This window comes from Scyliorhinus canicula, chromosome 9 (assembly GCF_902713615.1).
Source record: "Scyliorhinus canicula chromosome 9, sScyCan1.1, whole genome shotgun sequence".
Taxonomy (NCBI): domain Eukaryota; kingdom Metazoa; phylum Chordata; class Chondrichthyes; order Carcharhiniformes; family Scyliorhinidae; genus Scyliorhinus; species Scyliorhinus canicula.
In genome coordinates this window covers 15,161,968-15,179,466 of record NC_052154.1, presented here as the reverse complement: position 1 = coordinate 15,179,466, position 17,499 = coordinate 15,161,968, and the positions used below count along the sequence as shown (strand labels likewise).

The 17,499-nt window shown below is 45.0% G+C and overlaps 2 protein-coding genes across 5 annotated transcripts in view; one reads left to right on the top strand and one right to left on the bottom strand.

Moving 5' to 3' along the window:
- dynlrb2 (dynein light chain roadblock-type 2) overlaps positions 1-8,792 on the bottom strand; it is a 94,146-nt gene extending 85,354 nt beyond the window's left edge. For all 3 annotated transcript variants that reach the window (XM_038806257.1, XM_038806258.1, XM_038806259.1), the window contains exon 1: positions 8,610-8,792. In XM_038806257.1, the coding sequence (XP_038662185.1) occupies positions 8,610-8,612 (3 nt within the window). In that variant the 5' untranslated portion in view covers positions 8,613-8,792. The remainder of the gene's footprint in view (positions 1-8,609) is intronic.
- Positions 8,793-14,462: 5,670 nt separating this feature from the next.
- Positions 14,463-17,499, top strand: part of wwox (WW domain containing oxidoreductase) — a 1,021,417-nt gene continuing 1,018,380 nt past the window's right edge. Inside the window, exon 1 of one of the 2 annotated variants that reach the window (XM_038806252.1) lies at positions 14,463-14,481. Coding sequence is in view for 1 of the 2 variants with exons in the window: in XM_038806251.1 (XP_038662179.1) it covers positions 14,535-14,641 (107 nt within the window). In the remaining variant the exon portion in view is untranslated. The other variant, XM_038806251.1, reaches the window with a different exon arrangement.

Sequence of the window (17,499 nt, the reverse complement as noted above, 5' to 3'; positions counted from 1 at the left end):
TACTTTTTTGGGGGTTTTTCTCTTAAGTATATCAGTGTTAAAAATTCAATTTCCGGCAGCAGCCAATAATTCTATTCAACCTATCAAATATGTGGAGATGGTGCTGTTGTAGTAATGTCACTGGACTAGTAATCCAAAGACACAGGCTAATGCTCTAGGGACACAAGTTCACATCTTACCATGGCAGCTGATGGAAATTGAATTTGATCTATTAACCTGGAATTGAAATCTCGTTGCTGTGATGGTGACCTTGAAGCAGTCAGGATTGTCATAAAAACCCATCTTATTCACTAATATCCTTCAGGGGAGAAAATCTGCCATCCGTACCTGGTTTGGTCTATATGTGACTCCAGACCCACAGCAATGTGGTTGAACCTTAACTACCTCTGTAACAGCCCAGCAAGCCACTCCATTGTAGAAGGTGACTCTCCACCCACCTTCTCAAAGGCTTTGCCAGTGACTCCTTAATCCCATGAAAGAATTTTTAAAAACAGTTGTACTTTTTCTTTCAGATTTACAATATACGACCATACGCATGGTCTAAACATAACCTCTTGTGTTTCTCGCAGTGTTTGATTGCCTTGGGATCAAACATTTGTTCAAATAATTTTCTCAAGATCAAATTAATTCTCCATAAAACACTGACTCCATTCACCCACTGGCAATGCTTGGATTCGAAATGGTAGGAACAACGTACTTACAGGTCACATGAAACTGGCAGCTGGCTGCATTATGAAGCCTGCTGTGCTACATGTAATGACAAAAGTACAAAATGTTACCAAACGTTTAAAGGGGTTAGCCAGACAATCAGCTCGAAATATTTCTGCTTAGTGTACATTATTCTTGGATCACTCAGATGCAAGCAATATAGTTTTCAGAGGCGATGCATAGGCATGGTTGTCCATGGAGTAAATAGAGTAATAGATGCCTTTCAAACTTGCTCTTCCACAGACAATGCATGAGTTCCTGCTTGAAAATCCCTTAAAGGTTGCAGATAAACTGAAAGAGGTAGGAGGTAGAGGTATCATCAATAATAGAAAAAGGTTATAGCTTGGTCAGTATGTGCTATTCCTAGCAGTTGTAAACAATGCAGGAGCTCCTCAGCGAAGGGTCCTAGGCCCAATCATCTTCAGCTGCTTCATCATATGGTCAGAAGTGGGGATGTTTGCAGGTGACTGCACAATATTCAGCACCATTTGCAACTCCTCAGATACTGAAGCAGTTCATGTCCAAATGCAGCAGGACCTGGACAATATCCAGGCTTCGGCTGACAAGTGACAAGTAACTTTTGCACTTTTAAGTGCCAGGCAACGACCATCTCCAACATTCAATGGCATTACCATCGCTGAATCCACTACCATCAACATCCTGAGGGTTACCATTAACCACAAATTTAACTGGACTAGCCATATAAAAACTGTGGCTACCAGAGTAGATCAATGGCTAGGAATCCTGCAGCGAGTAACACACGTCCTGACTCTCCAAATCCTGTCCCCCACCTACAAATCACAAGTCAGGTGAAATACTTGAAACAATTGAAATATTCTTCACTTGCTTGGATGAGTGCAGTTCCAACAACACACAAGAAGCTCAACACCATCCAGGGCAAAACAGCCTGCTTGATTGCCACTCCTTCCAAAAATGTTCAATCCCTCCACCATTGAAGAAGTGTCAACCGTGTACACTATCTACAAGATGCACTGCAGTAACTCACCAAGATTCCTTAGGCAGCACCTTCCAAACCCACGATCACTATATATTATGATACGGTACGAGTTCTAGCTTTTTGAAAAAAAAACATAAATATATACCCAGTAGAAATTTATTTAAGGTTAAGTGCCTTTTAACTAAAGCAGTGGCGGCTGGGGTGGGGGGGGGGGGGGGGGGAGGGGGGGGGGGGGGTTTAGTCCTGTGTGTTGTACTGCCTGAAGCATGTGGGAATTTGTACACTCTCCTTGCAGACTGGATGACTACATGTGCAGTAAGTGTCTGACCAACTTGAGCTCTGGGTTTTGGAGCTTGAGCGTCGGCTGGAGGTGCATCCGCAAGTCTGAGAATTATGTGGCTAGCACGTGTGTCGGTGCAGTTACCCAGCAGCTTAGGAGAGTGCAGTCAGAGAGGGAATGGGTGACCAACAGTCAGAAGGGAGGCAGGCAGGGAGTTACAAAAGTCCCTGGGTAGATCATACCCAAGAACAATTATTTTGCGGTGGAAAATGGTGGGAGTGACGGTTCCTCTGGGGAGTGGAGCCAGAGCAAGTTCACGGCACTGTGGGTGGCTCAGCTGCACAAACAGTGGACGGGGGAGGGGGGAGCAGCAAGAATGCAAGAGCAACACTGGTAAGAGACTGCATACTGAGGGGTATGGACAGGCGTTTCTGCAGCCACAGACGTGACTCCAGGATGGTGTGTTGCCTCCTTGGTGCCTGGGTCAGGGATATCATTGAACGGCTGTATGGTATACTGAAGGGGGAGGGCGAACAGACTGAGGCCGTGGTTCACATTGGTACCAATGACATTGGTAGAAAGAGGGATGTGATTCTGCAACACAATTTAGGGAGAAGTGCAGCAGATAGAAAAGGAGGTCCTCAAAGGTTGCCATGCGCCAATGAGTATAGGAAGAGGATGACAGAGCAGATCAATGCATAGCTGAAGAGATGGTGCACGGGGGAGGGCTTTAGATCCCTAGAACACTGGGTCCGTTTCTGGGGAAGGTGGGACCTATATAAATTGGATGGATTGCACCTGAACCGAACGGGACTCACAACCTCGTGAGGAGTTTCACTCGTCCTGTTGGGGGGGGGATGTACAGCCAAATAGAAAAGAAAAAACAAGTCAGTCTGGAAGACAGAGAGATTATAGACAATTTAAGGCACAAGGGAGTAGTATAGTAAGGCTGGGTGGCATTTATTTTAATGCAAGGTGACTTATGAGTAAGGCAGATGAATTGAGGGTGTTGATTAACACATGGGAATATTAATCGCTTATTGTCACAGGTAGGCTTTAATTAAATCACTGTGAAAAGCCCCTAGTTGCCACATTCCGGCACCTGTTCGGGGAGGCCGGTATGGGATTTGAACTCGCGCTGCTGGCCTTGTTCTGCATTACATAGAACATAGAACAGTACAGCACAGACCAGGCCCTTCGGCCCTCGATGTTGTGCCAAGTATTGTCTGAAACCAAGATCAAGCTATCCCACTCTCTGTCATTCTGGTGTGCTCCATGTGCCTATCCAATAACCGCTTGAAAATTCCTAAAGTGTCCGATTCCGTTATCACAGCAGGCAGTCCATTCCACACCCGAACCACTCTCTGAGTAATGAACCTACCTCGGACATCCCTCCTATATCTCCCACTCTGAATCTTCCTAGTTATGCCCCTTGTAACAGCTACATCCACCCGAGGAAATAGTCTCTGAACATCCACTCTATCTATCCCCCTCATCATCTTATAAACCTCTATTAAGTCGCCTCTCATCCTCCTCACTCCAAAGAGAAAAGCCCGAGCTCCCTCAACCTTTCCTCATAAGACCTATCCTACAAACCAGGCAGCATCCTGGTAAATCTCCTTTGCACCCTTTCCAATGCTTCCACATCCTTCCTATAATGAGGTGACCAGAACTGCATACAATACTCCAAATGTGGTCTCACCAGGGTCATGTATAGGTGCAGCATAACCCCGCGGCTTAAACTCAAGCCCCCTGTTAATAAATGCTAACACACTATAAGCCTTCTTCACAACTCTATCCACTCGAGTGGCAACCTTCAGAGATCTGTGGACATGAACCCCAAGATCTCTCTATTCCTCCACATTCCTCAGAACCCTGCCGTTGACCCTGTAATCCGCATTCAAATTTTTTCTACCAAAATGAATCACCTGAGACAGAATTAATGTCCACTTGGGGAGGCAAGGGTAAATCAAGGATAGCCAGCGTGGCTTTCTCTAAGGGAGATCATGTCTTACAAATGTGATTGAATTTATCAAGGATGTGACTAGGTGTGTAGGTACGGGTAGCACAGTTGGTGTAGCACAGTGGTTAGCACTGTTGCTTCACAGTGCCAGGGACCTGGGTTTGATTCTCACTTAGTCACTGTCTGTGGGGAGTCTGCACGTTCTCCCTGTGTCTGCGTGGGTTTCCTCTGGGTGCTCCGGTTTCCTCCCGCAAGTCCCAAAAGATGTGCTTGTCAGGTGAATTGGACATTCTGAATTCTCCCTCTGTGTACCCGAACAGGCGCCGGAGTGTGGTGACTCGAGGATTTTCACAGTAACTTCATTGCAGTGTTAATGTAAGCCTCCTTGTGACACTAATAAAGATTATTATTATGTCCTTTAGGGAAGGAGAAGTGCCACCCGTACTGGTTTGGCCGACAATAATGTGGTTGACTCTTTAATTGTTCTCATCTTTTGGCCTCTGAAATGGTCCAGCAAGGCACTCAGTACAAGGACTGGGCAACAAATGCTGGCTTGCCAGTAATGCGCACATTCCATTAAATATATTTTTTTAAATTGAGATTACTAGATTGTTTCTAGCCTAGTGATGAGAGATTGAGTAGAATATAGATATCAGAATTAGGCCATTCGGCCCATCATGTCTGCTCCGCCATTGAATCATGGCCGATATGTTTCTCATCCCCATTCTCCTGCCTTCTCCCCATAACCGCTGATCCCCGAATTAATCAAGAACCTATCTCTCTCTGTCTTAAAGATACTCAGTGACTCAGCCACCACAGCCTTCTGCAGCAATGGGTTCCATAGATTTTCCACCACTGGCTGAAGAATTCCCTCCTCACCTCGGTTTTAAAGGATCGTCCCTTCAGTCTGAGGCTGTGGCCTCGGGTTCTAGTTTTTCTTCCTGGTGGAAACATTCTCTCCATGTCAATTGTATCTCAGTCTAGCAGTACCATGTAAGTTTCAATAAGATCCCCCTTCATCCCCTAAACTCCATTGAGTACAAACATAAAACATACAGTGCAGGAGGCCATTCGGCCCATCAAATCTGCACTGACCCACTTAAGCCCTCACTTCCACCCTATCACTGTAACCCAATAACCCCTCCCAACCTTTTTTTGGTCACTACGAACAATTTATAATGGCCAATCCACCTAACCTGCACGTCTTTTGGACTGACCCAGAGACCTCAACCATTCCTCATATGAAAAATCTTTTATTCCGGGAATCATTCTTGTGAACCTTCTCTGGACCATCGCCAAGGCCAGCACACCCTTCCTTAGATACGGGGCCCAAAAGTCTTATACAGCCTCAGCAGTACATCCCTGCTCTTGTATTCTAGCCCTTGCAACATGAATGATGACATTGCATTTGCCTTCCCAACTGCAAATTAACCTGCACGTTAAATTTAGGAGAATCTTGAACAAGAACTCCCCAGTCCCTTTGTGCTTCTGATTCTAAAGCGTTTGCTCATTTAGAAAATAGCCTACGCCTCTATTCTTCCTACCAATATGTATCATCTCACATTGTATTCTATCTGCCACTTCCTTGCCCACTCTCCTAGCTTGTCCAAGTCCTTCTGCAACCTTCCTGCTTCCTCAATACTACTTGTCCCTACATATCTTTGTATCATCTGTAAATGTGTTTGGAAGAACAAGAACCATGGAAAATTAAGATTCTGAAGGAGTTTGAAAGGTAGAATGCTGCAAGGCTTTTCTTTTCTCACCTGGTTGGAGAGACTAGAACTAGGGGGCATTGTTTCAGATAATTTAAGACAGAGATAAAGGGATAAGACTAGCTGTGATTCTTTGGAATTCTCTATACCAGAAAGTTGTGGGTGCTCAAATGGAAAACTGGGCAAAGATCAGCCATGATCTTTGGCATGGCAGGCTTGAGGGATCAGATGACCTACTCTTGTAGCTATTTATATCATGCTATTTTTAAAGACTACTTGAAACAATAAAGATTATTATTAGATTATTATTTGTTCATAGGATTACTTAGCATTTTGATACAAGAACACTGAGAAATACTTTTGTCAATACACAAATGTTTCTTTTAGATCAGTACCACAAATTACTCCAATCAGCAATGACCATCACTGAACCCTGAAATGACTCAGCTCACCAGAAACAGTGCATAAATGAAATGCCAATGCCTGTAATCAGACTGCTCGGGGTTACCCTACAACTGAAAAACAAAAATCCTGCCACTAACTGCGTGGGTTTCCTCAGGGTGCTCCGGTTTCCTCCCACAGTCCAAAGACGTGCAGGTTAGGTGGATTGGCCATGATAAATTTCCCTTAGTGACCAAAAAGGTTAGTACAGGTTATTGGGTTATGGGGATAGGGTGGAAGTGAGGGCTTAAGTGGGTCGGTGCAGACTTGATGGGCCGAATGGCCTCCTTCTGCATTGTATGTCCTGTGACCTCACATACCCACCATAACTGGAGGGAAAGAAAACAATTCCCCATTGCCGAGTCAAAGATCCAGCTAACCCTTTGTTTAGAAAAAAAGCCATGATGTGGAGATGCCGGCGTTGGACTGGGGTGGACACAGTAAGAAGTCTTACAACACCAGTTTAGAGTCCAACAGGTTTGTTGTGAGTCACCTGACGAAGGAGCTGTGCTCCGAAAGCTAGTGATTCGAAACAAACCTTCTGGACTTTAACCTAATATTGTAAGATTTCTTACTGTAGAAAAAAAAGAAATCTGGACAGAAGCACACAGCTTTTTTTTTTGAAAGGGTAATTAGGCAAAATGTCAAAAAGCAGGAATAAAAAAAATGTTTCATCAATTTCACCTCCTACAACCATTTTCAATGATTTAAACAGATTAATTGTTAAGGGCTTCATTTCAATGAACCCTTAAAAAACCATTTCAGATAAAACAGAAATCACAATGAGAGCAATAACATAAAAGCAAAATACAGAGGATGTGGAAATCTGAACAAAACAGAGAAAGTGCTGGGAAGCATCAGGTCAGGCTGCATGGGGGGGGGGGGGGGGGGGGCGGCAGGGAGAAGAGAGAGAGAGAACAAGAGATAAAGTTTTGGGTCCCACCATGCTGCCCTCTCTTAGCACTGCTGCCTCACGGCACCGAGGAACCAGGTTCGATCCCAGCCACGGCCCTTCTCCCCGTGTTTGCGTGGGTCTCACCCCCACAACCCAAAAAGATGTGCCGGTTAGGTGAATTTGCCGTGCTAAAATTGCTCCTTAATTGGAAAAAAAGAATTGGGTACTCTAAATTTATCCCAAAAAAAAATCATTTTTCTGAGCTCTGAAGGTCACCTGGACCCGAAACGTTAACTCTTCTTCTTGCTATGGTGGGAGTGCAGCGAAGGTTTACTAGGCTGATTCCTGGAATGGCGGGACTGTCATATGAGGGGAGACTAAATCGTTCATATGAGGGGAGACTAAATCGTTTAGGATTATATTCATTGGAGCTCAGAAGAGTGAGTGGGGATCTCATGGAAACTTAAAAATTCTAACAGGATTAGACAGGGTAGATTCAGCAAGAATGTTCCTGATGGTGGGAGAGTCCAGACATGGGAGCAGAATTAGGTCATTTGGCCTATCAAGTCTACTCTGCCATTTAATCATGCCTGATATGTTTCCCATCCCCATTCTCCTGCTCTCTGGTTAAAGAAATTCCTCCTCATCTCAGTTTTAAAGGATCATCCCTTCAGTCTGAGGCTGTGGCCTCGGGTTAGTTTTTCCGACTAGTGGAAACATCCTCTCCACATCCATTCTATTTAGGCCTCTCAGTATCCTGTAAGTTTCAATAAGATCCCCCCTCATCCTTCTAAACTCCAATGACCCAGAGTCATCAGCCGTTCCTCATATGACAAGCTCTTCATTCCAGGGATCATTTTTGTGAACCTCCTCTGGACCATTTCCAAGGCCAGCACATCTTCCTTAGATGGGGAGCCCGAAATTGCTCACGATACTCCAAATGGGGTCTGAACAGCACCTTATACAGCCTCAGGTGTGCAGCCCTGCTCTTGTATTCTAGCCCTCTCACCCTGAATGCTAAAACTAGGGGTCATTGTTTGAGGATAAGGAGTAAATCTTTCGGGACTGAGGTGAGGAGAGATGTCTTCCCCCAGAGAGTGGTGAATCTGTGGAATTCGCTGCCACAGAAAGTAGCTGAGGCTGAAGCATTGAGTGACTTCAAGAAGGAATTAGATAACGCTCTTAGGCCTAAAGGGATCAAGGGATATGGGGTGAAGGCTGGAACAGGGTATTTAACTTGATGATCAGCCATGATCATAATGAATGGCTCGAAGGACCGAATGGCCTCTTCCTACTTCTATTTTCAGCGTTTCCATGTATGTCCCCCACCCCCACTGCAGACAAACCTGCTGATGCTTCCCCAGCACTTTCTGTTTTCAATCACTCAGAGTGCTGGCTAGAGAAAAGCGACGAGATAACTTCAGCAGGACAGGTCGGGTTCGCACGGACACGACACGAAAAGAAACGCCGGCTTGAAGCCAACCCGAGGCCCTGACTCACTGTTACCCGTCCGGCCTCAGAGTCCCCGATCCTGACCGGGGAAGAGGGCGGATTGGCACTCACGCACCGCTAACCCCTCATCAATCTATACCACCCTTAATTAATAACCACACATACATATATATATATATATTCCCTCTGTTTTTGTTTACCATCGTCTCCTTGCCAAGTCCCAGCCACGAACGACACTCCGAGTAACAACGGCCGGTTGCTAGGCGGAACCGGAAGTGCCTCTTGACCTGGAGGCAGTTGCCTGCAGACAGGGCTGGGGTGAGGAGGAAGGTCAGGGGTGCTCAGAGCTGTGACCGCCTGAGCATCAGTGTTCTCTCGAAAAGGCCCCCCAGCCCTATTTGCCAATGATGAAAATATAGATGTTACTTTTTGCAGTGTAGATGGAAGTATAAAGTTATAGAGATATTAATAGATTAAGTAAATAGGCAAAACTGTGGGAAATAGTTTTCAATGTCAACACATGAGGTCATCCACTTTGGACACAGCAAGAGTAATCTGTGTGAGTCTGGGCCTGCCGAGCTGCTTGTGATGGTCAGTCACTGAATGTCCAGGACAAGGTTAAAGGGATGTTATTTGCTGATGGTATTAGGTTTGCTTAAAAGTATGTTTATATTAGGTTCATGCAACCCCAACCTATTCTGCTCACTCCATTTACTTATACTTAAAGCAAAAACACAAAGTTCCAGTCATTTTGAATAAAAAGTTTTCATTGTGACGCTATTTTTTGAAAATGCCTTTTGTAAGGGTTTTTCTTACTTGGTAAGCTGAATAGATTGCTGAATGATGTAAAGCTAGAAACAGCAACAGTCGAAAGCAACTTGGGAGGGAGGCTAACAGTGTTGGTCTTTATAGCTAGAGGAATAGAGTATAAGGGAGTCAATGCCAATTTTCAGCTATACAAAGCTCTGGTTAGATCACACCTGGAGTGTTGCGAGCTGATCTGTTCACTAAGCCTTAGGAAGGATATATTGGCCTTGCTAAAGAGTGCACCATGGATTTACAAGGATGAGATGTGAACCCTCAGGAGTTAAGCAAAGAACAGAGATTATGCAAATTAGGGTTGTGCTCCCTTCAATTTTGAAGGATTTGATTGAATTCTTCAAGAAATTAAGGGAACAGAAAGGTTAGTTGGGGAGAAACTACTTCTATTGATTGGGGAGGTCATGGACCAGGGAGCAGAGTCAAAAAACTCAAGCTGGAACTTTCAGGAGAGAAATTAGGAAATACTTCTTCAAATGATGGGTGCTGAAAGCTTGGAACTCTCTTCCGCAAACATCAATTGGTGCTGGAACAGTTGTCAATTTTTAAACTGAGATTGCTATACTTTTTATAGCCAAACCATATTAAGGGGCATGGAATTAGATTGCAGATTAGCTATGATTTCATTGAATGGTGGACCAGGCTCGAAGACTAAATGGCTTCTTCCTGTTCCTATGTTCCTTTCGTAAATTGTAAATTGCACTGCTTTCACTCAGCTGTTTACTGTGTTGCACCTCAGACTTGGGTCAACTGACATTGCGGACAAAGACCCTCAGATTCTCAAATTATCGTACAATAATCTCCTTTACTGTACTCTTACACCGCACCTGGAGTACTGTGTACAGTTTTGGTTTCCTTATTTGAGGCAGTTCCGAGGAGGATCACTAGATTGATTCCAGAGGTGAGATGTTTGTCTTATGAAGAGAGATTGAGCAGTTTAGGCCTATACTCTCAAGTTTAGAAGAATGAGAGGTATATAAGATGGTAAAAGTATTGACAAAATAAACGTAGAGCAAATGTTGCCTCTTGTGAGGCAATCTTGAATGAGATAAGGGGTAGCAGATTTAAGACAGAGATGAGAATAAATTACTTCTCTCAAAGGGTTGTGAATCTGTGGAATTCGCTACCTGAGCGCGGTGGATGACGAGACATGGAGTAAATTTAAGGAGATAGATTTTTAATTAGTAATGAGTTGAAGGGGTATGGAGAATGGGCAGGAAAGTGGAGTTGAGGTGGAGAGATCAGCCATGAATCGTATTGAATGATGGGGCGGGCTCGAGGGCCTGAATTGTGTACTCCCACTCCTTGTTCTTATGTTCTCAGCACTACACTCATATGGGAGTGTTCAATCACTGTCCACCTGAGGCATAACAACAGCCATGTCTCGCATGAGGTGACTGCCCAATCAGTTCCCGTGTCCACTCTGTGGCTGCACACTGTTCTTTGCTGTAGATCACAGTAGTTTATGCTGCTCCCACAATTCTTATGCTGAATTGGCCTTTTTAACCATCAGGCTTTTCTGGTCTCTCCATGTACAGTTATCAGACTACAACTGGCTGCGCGCTACTCCCTTGGTGTTCTTGCCATTCACTGTGTTACTGCTGCTGCTCCTCGCTTTGCAGGAAACCATCCATAAATTTCAGTTTTTCTAAAACTCAGTTGCCTCAATTGTATCCCACCCCACACCAAGTCACATTTGTTCATTGCAACCATTCTAACTGATATACTATCTGGTTTCCCACTTAAAAAGGTTCTCATTCTGGTGTTTACATCCGAAAGGGACCTTATTATCTTGCCAATTTTCTACAGACCCCATATATACTCTATATCTCTGATTGTCTTGTTTGTATGTCATTCCGATCCCTTTGCCCCATCAATGTCTTCAGCTACTTGATCCCACTCTTTAGAATTCCCTTTCTGAATCCAAGCTCTGTTGAAAGGGTGAGGGAATATACTTGGCATACAGAAACATTTTACCCCTTGTCCCATGGATCAAAAACAGCACCGCTTGTTTATATTTATTTTGTTGATTTTCTTTCTTGCTCTACAGCAAGGGTTTCTCTCCTCTGTCAGCCTTCTGTATCCCTTGTGTTCTTCCAGGTGAGTTGTTGCTGCCTATGTTTCAGATATTGTTCTCCAGGGGCTTGTTAAGCCATATTTTTGACTTTGGTTCAGGAGAAGGCTGCTGTTGTTTACTTTGACTTCTTGTCACCTGAGGGCAAGGTATATTATATATGTGCGCACTACAAAAGAAAACTGTAATAAACATTTCATTTCAAAATGTTATTTAAAGGACAAAATAGACTAGCTTAGAAAATGTTTATATGAGGAAAACCACAAAGAAAGCAAGATAATTTGTTTGTGGAATTAACCAATGCGGTCAGTGCCACCATATGTCTTAGTGCCAATAACATTTTGGTTGTGTTGTAACATTTGCTGCCTTTTTTGTTGCTTCTATTTCTCATCTATATGTTGCTCCTCAGTGACATCATCCTGAAACACAGCATTACTTTCCGTAAAACATAGGAGCAAAATTAGGCCACCCGGCCCATCGAGTCTGCTCCACCATTCAATCATGGCTGATATTTTTCGCATCTCCATTCTCCTGCCTTCTCCCCATAACCACTGATCCCCTTATTAATCAAGAACCTATCTATCTCTGTCTTAAAGATACTCAGTGATTTGGTCTCCACAGGCTTCTGCGGCAAAGAGTTCCACAGATTCACCACCCTCTGGCTGAAAAAAGTCCTCCTCATGTCTGTCTTAATGGATCGTACCTTTAGTCTGAGATTGTGCCCTCTGCTTCTAGTTTTTCCTACAAGTGGAAACATCCTCTCCACGTCCACTCTATCCAGTACTCGCAGTATCCTGTAAGTTTCAATAAGATCCCCTCTCATCCTTCTAAACTCCAATGAGTACAGACCCAGAGTCCTCAACCGTTCCTCATATGACAAGCTCTTCATTCCAGGGATCATTCTTGTGAAACTACTCTGGAAGCTTTCCAGGGCCAGAACATCCTTCCTTAGATACAGGGCCCAAAACTGCTCACAATACTCCAAATGGGATCTGACCAGAGCCTTATACAGCCTCAGAAGTACATCCCTGCTCTTAGAACATAGAACAGTACAGCACAGAACAGGCCCTTCGGCCCTCGATGTTGTGCTGAGCCATGATCACCCTACTCAAACCCACGTATCCACCCTATACCCGTAACCCAACAACCCCCCCCCCCCCCCCCTTAACCTTACTTTTTTTTTAGGACACTACGGGCAATTTAGCAAGGCCAATCCACCTAACCCGCACATCTTTGGACTGTGGGAGGAAACCGGAGCACCCGGAGGAAACCCACGCACACACGGGGAGGACGTGCAGACTCCGCACAGACAGTGACCCAGCCGGGAATCGAACCAATCTAGAATCGAACCAATCTAGAATCTTGTGTTCTAGCCCTCTCGACATGAATGCTAACTTTGCATTTGCCTTCCTAACTGCCGACTGAACTTACACATTAACCTAAGAAAATCTTGAACAAGGACTCCCATGTCCCTTTGTGCTTCTGATTTCCTAAGCATTTCCCCATTTACAACTTGTACTCCGATATGACACTCAGCATTATTTCACCACCAGGTATCTGACCTCTACTGTCTTGGAAATTATCAGACAACTTGTCTGACATCCAGTACTGGCTGAACAGTAACCTCTTTAATACTATTGAGAAGATCAAGGTCTTTGGTTGCGCCACAAAGTTAGTTTCCCAGCTACCAATTTCATTCTTCTTCCTAGCAACTGTTTTTTGGTTCAGTTCACAAAAATTATGTCCATATTTGACCATAAAATGAGCTTCTGACCACACACAGGCTATCTCCCAAAACTGCCTATTTCTAACTCTGTAACATTGCCTGACTATTCCCCTTGCCTCTGCTGCTGAAACCAACATCTATGCCTTTGTTACCTCTAGTCTTGACAGTCCTCGCACACCTAGCTAGACTCCCATGTTGTATCCTCCGTTAACTTGTCATCCAAAACCCTGCTGCCATGACTTATCTTGCACCAAGTCCATTTCACATTCCTCTTCTTGGCCCACATTGGCTGATTTTCCTTCTCAAGTCCTTCCATGGCCTCTCCCCTCACTACCTTCCTCTGGCCCTACAACCACCCAAACTATCTGTGCTCCCTCCTTCTGTGAGGTCAAGTGAGATATTGAAACCTCCACGAATTCAAACATATTTGGCAACGTAATCCAGCATCCTGCTCCGAATTCCAGCTGTATTTTACTTTCATCCATTTACATTAGCAAGAATATCCTAAAGTACCCAAAAAGAGTCCTATTGGCACTGCTGCCTCCAAGTCTCAAGGACCTGTGTTCGATTCCGACCTCGGGTGACTGTCTGCGCTGAATGTGCATGTTCTCGCCGTGTTTACGTGGGTTTCCTCCCTTGGTCCAAAGATGTGCAGGTTAGGTGGATTGGCCGTGATAAAAAATTGCCCCTTATAGTCCAGGGATGTGCAGGTTATCATCATAGAATTTACAGTGCAGGAGGCCATTCGAGGCTCTTGGAAAGAGCACCCTACCCAAGCCCACACCTCCACCCTATCCCCATCCAACACTGAGGGCAATTTTGGACACTAAGGACAATTTTAGCATTGCCAATCCACCTAACCCGCACATCTTTGGACTGAGGGAGGAAACCGGAGCACCCGGAGGAAACCCACACACACACACAGGGAGGATGTGCAGACTCCGCACAGACAGTGACCCAAGCCGGGAATCGAACCTGGGACTCTGGATCTGTGAAGCAATTGTGCTAACCACAATGCTACCGTGCTCCAGGTCAGGTGGATTGGTCACGCTAAATCGCCCCTTAGTGTCCAAAGGTTAGGTGGGGTTAGGGCGGGGGGAGTGGGCCTGGGTCGGTTGCTCTTTCGCAGGGCCGGTGCTCACTCGACGGGCCGAATGGCCTCACTCTGCACCGATTCTGTGAAACGTTAACTCCTGTTTCTCTGTCTCCACAGACCTGCTGAGCATCCCCAGCAATTCGCAACGCACTTTGCTTTCACCTGCCTGGGGGGGGGGGGGGGGAACACCCCCAAAACACCCCCAAAACACCCCCACCCCAAATAATGCTTCTCGGTCAGCCCCTGCACGGCGTGGGCGGGTCGACCTGACTACAACTCCCAGCGGGCCAGGCGGCGGCGGGGCGCCCGTGCGCAGGCGCCGCGGGTGGTGTTTCCGGTCGGGCAGGCGGAAGTGAGGTAGGTAAACAGTCGGCGCGGGCCGGTGGGTCGGACGGTTTGTCGCGCGAGCGATGTCTGCGCTGAGGTACGCGGGGCTGGACGACACTGACAGCGAGGACGAACTGCCTCCCGGCTGGGAGGAGCGCACCACTAAAGACGGCTGGGTTTACTACGCCAAGTAAGGGGAAAATAACGACAGCAATAATAAATATGAGGGATGATTTTTTTTGGTTTGGGTGGGGGAAGCAAAACTGCAAAATTTAACAAGAAAGCCCTGGGCAAGCGAGCTAACTGTCAAACCGCCTGGGGAGGAGGCATTGCTGAAACTTTCTCCAGTCCAATTCCCCACTCTTGGTCCATGTTTAAAGCAAATGCCCAGGAATGTGACTGACTGGGATGAGTTGCTCACAAGTTTCTTTCTGCCATGTGGATGCCCTGTCTCTCGGATGCAGCCACTTGTGCAGCCAGGCTTCTGCAGATAGAAATTATTTGTGTCTTTCGAATGGGATGCATCGAATCAAAACTTGTTAAATCAGTGCTGCTTTCTTTCCTCTCTCTCTCTCCCTTGCAGTTTTTGTTTCACAAAAGCACAGGACTTCATTGGCCCGACCCACATTTTTAAAAAGAGTAATTCGGCATTATTCCTGTGCACATGGGTTGTGGATTAATCTAATAATCTTTATTATTGTCATAAGTAGGCTGACATTAACACCGTAATGAAGTTACTGTGAAAATCACCTAGTCGCCACACTCCGGCACCTGTTTGGGTACACGGAGGGAGAATTCAGAATGTCCAATTCACCTAACAAGCACGTCTTTCGGGACTTGTGGGAGGCAACCAGAGGATACCCACGCAGACACGGGGAGAACGTGCAGACTCCGCACAGTGACCCAAGCCGGGAATGGAACCCGGGACCCGAGAGCTTTGAAGCAACGGTGCTAACCATTGTGCTACCATGCCGCCCACTGGTGCTGTTCAGTCCAACTTGCAAACTCTCCTGGGTTTGTTTGTATTTATCCAACAATCTGCCTCCCCTCCCTGGGGTCCATCCACCTTTACCTGCCTCCTCCTGTGCACAGCTTGCTGAGGCTTAGTGTGAATTTGAGATCTAGCAGCTTGCTTGCTGGGGTTCAATGTGCATTTGAGATCTTGCAGCTTCTTAACCTCTGCCACCCCTGTGGGAATCCTTGACTTTGTAAGACAGACCTACATGAATCTCTTACGGTGCAACTATTGAATTTTTAGTGAAGGTGATGATTCCCTGTACCTTGTTATGGCTATCTAATTGGCTGCACAAGGGGTTTATTTTCCATCAACCATTGCTGAGAGGTATCTGAAATCCACAGCACAAATGATGGCTGTCACTCTGTAGAACTGTACCTCTGCTCCAGTCATTCACCTTTTTAGAGGGGGTGAAAGGGACACCATTGGAAAAGAAGGAAAAAAAAGTCTGTTAATTTTTTTGCTTGCTCTTTTCAAAGCCTTTATATGTGTAGCATGTCTTCGACTTTCAACACTTTGCTCATGTTTAAATTTCAACTGTGGCCAAGTTTGCATGGGTAAAACAAAGCAAGTGTTTCTGTTTCTGCAACACTTGGCCCTCTTATCAGAGCTAGCTAATTGCTTCTAAAATGTAATTCAGCAAAGAGAACCTTCACCTTGATCAAACTTTATCGGAGGCTGATTATGTCATGCACCACCCGAGGGAAACTGGTTGTACTTGTCAATGCATATAAGAAGAGATCACTTCAAATGTGTTATTTTAATTATATTCTAAATTCTAGGTGTTTATCACTCGAATACTCGATTTTTCGCCAAAAATTTCTTTGGGTGCTCATGTTCATTAAAAAGTTTTTTAAAAATGAAATGTGTTATTCGACCCATTTTCCAAATACTGTATTAAGAATGGTAAGCTTCAGCATGTTGCAGATAATTGTAAAATTAAATTGTCATCCAAACGGATTGAAGTACTAAAGATAGGATTAAAAAATCTATAATTGTTTCTAAGTTTGGCATTTCTATTTATAAACATTCAGCTCCTTCCATGATCAGTACTCTGATTGGTGAAATCAGCACAGTATTGACATTTGGAGCAATGTGAGAACACAAGCCTTGACCTAAGTACCCTCCAAAGAAGCTATTGTATTTTATTTCATTTCCAGTGTAATATTCCTCCTTCCGCAGTGCTCTCTTCCATGGAGCCACATCTGTATAGATGCAAGACAGCATACTTAAAATGTGTCTGTTTAGATTTGTAAGTATGTGGAACACTGAATTACTGAATAACTTCTGTGCAAGTTATTTAGTAGAACAGCCAAATGTTCCTCTGATTATGTTTCAGATTTCCTGATGGGTACCTAGCCACCAGCAAGCACTATTGTCAGTGAGAATCGCAACCTTGTCACAGAAAAGTACTTGTTATTTACAATTTCTAACAATTTCTGTTGCAGATAAAATATTATATTACTGATAAAATCCTTTGCTACTGATAACTTGTCAGATGCCTCTACTCCATATCTTGAGAACTTTAACTAATTCAGCAGCATCATCTCCTGTGGAAAGGCCCACTGTTTCATCACTTTGTCATTGTTGGGATCTACTAGATTCCTGTGCCACAGCAAATCAACTTCAAGATCCCAAATTTAATTTTCCTATTCACCCACTTTTTTTTGCCATCTTTTTCACTTTAGCCTTTGGGGAGGCACAGTGGTTAGCACTGCTGCTCACAACTCCAGGGGCCCCGGTTCAATTCCGGCCTCGGTTGACTCTGTGTGGAGTTTGCACTTTCTCCCCATGTCTGTGTGTGTTTCCTCCGGGTGCTCCTGAGTGTCCTCCCACAGTCCAAAGATGTGCAGGTTAGGAGGATTGACCATGCTAAATTGCCCCTTAGTGACCAAAAGGCTAGGTGGGGTTACAGGGATAGGGTAGAGGCGTGGGCTTAAGTAGGGTGCTCTTTCAGTGACTTGGTGCTGATTTGATGGGCCAAATGGCCTCCTGCACTGTAAATTCTATGAGCTCTCCTTGACAGCGCACAG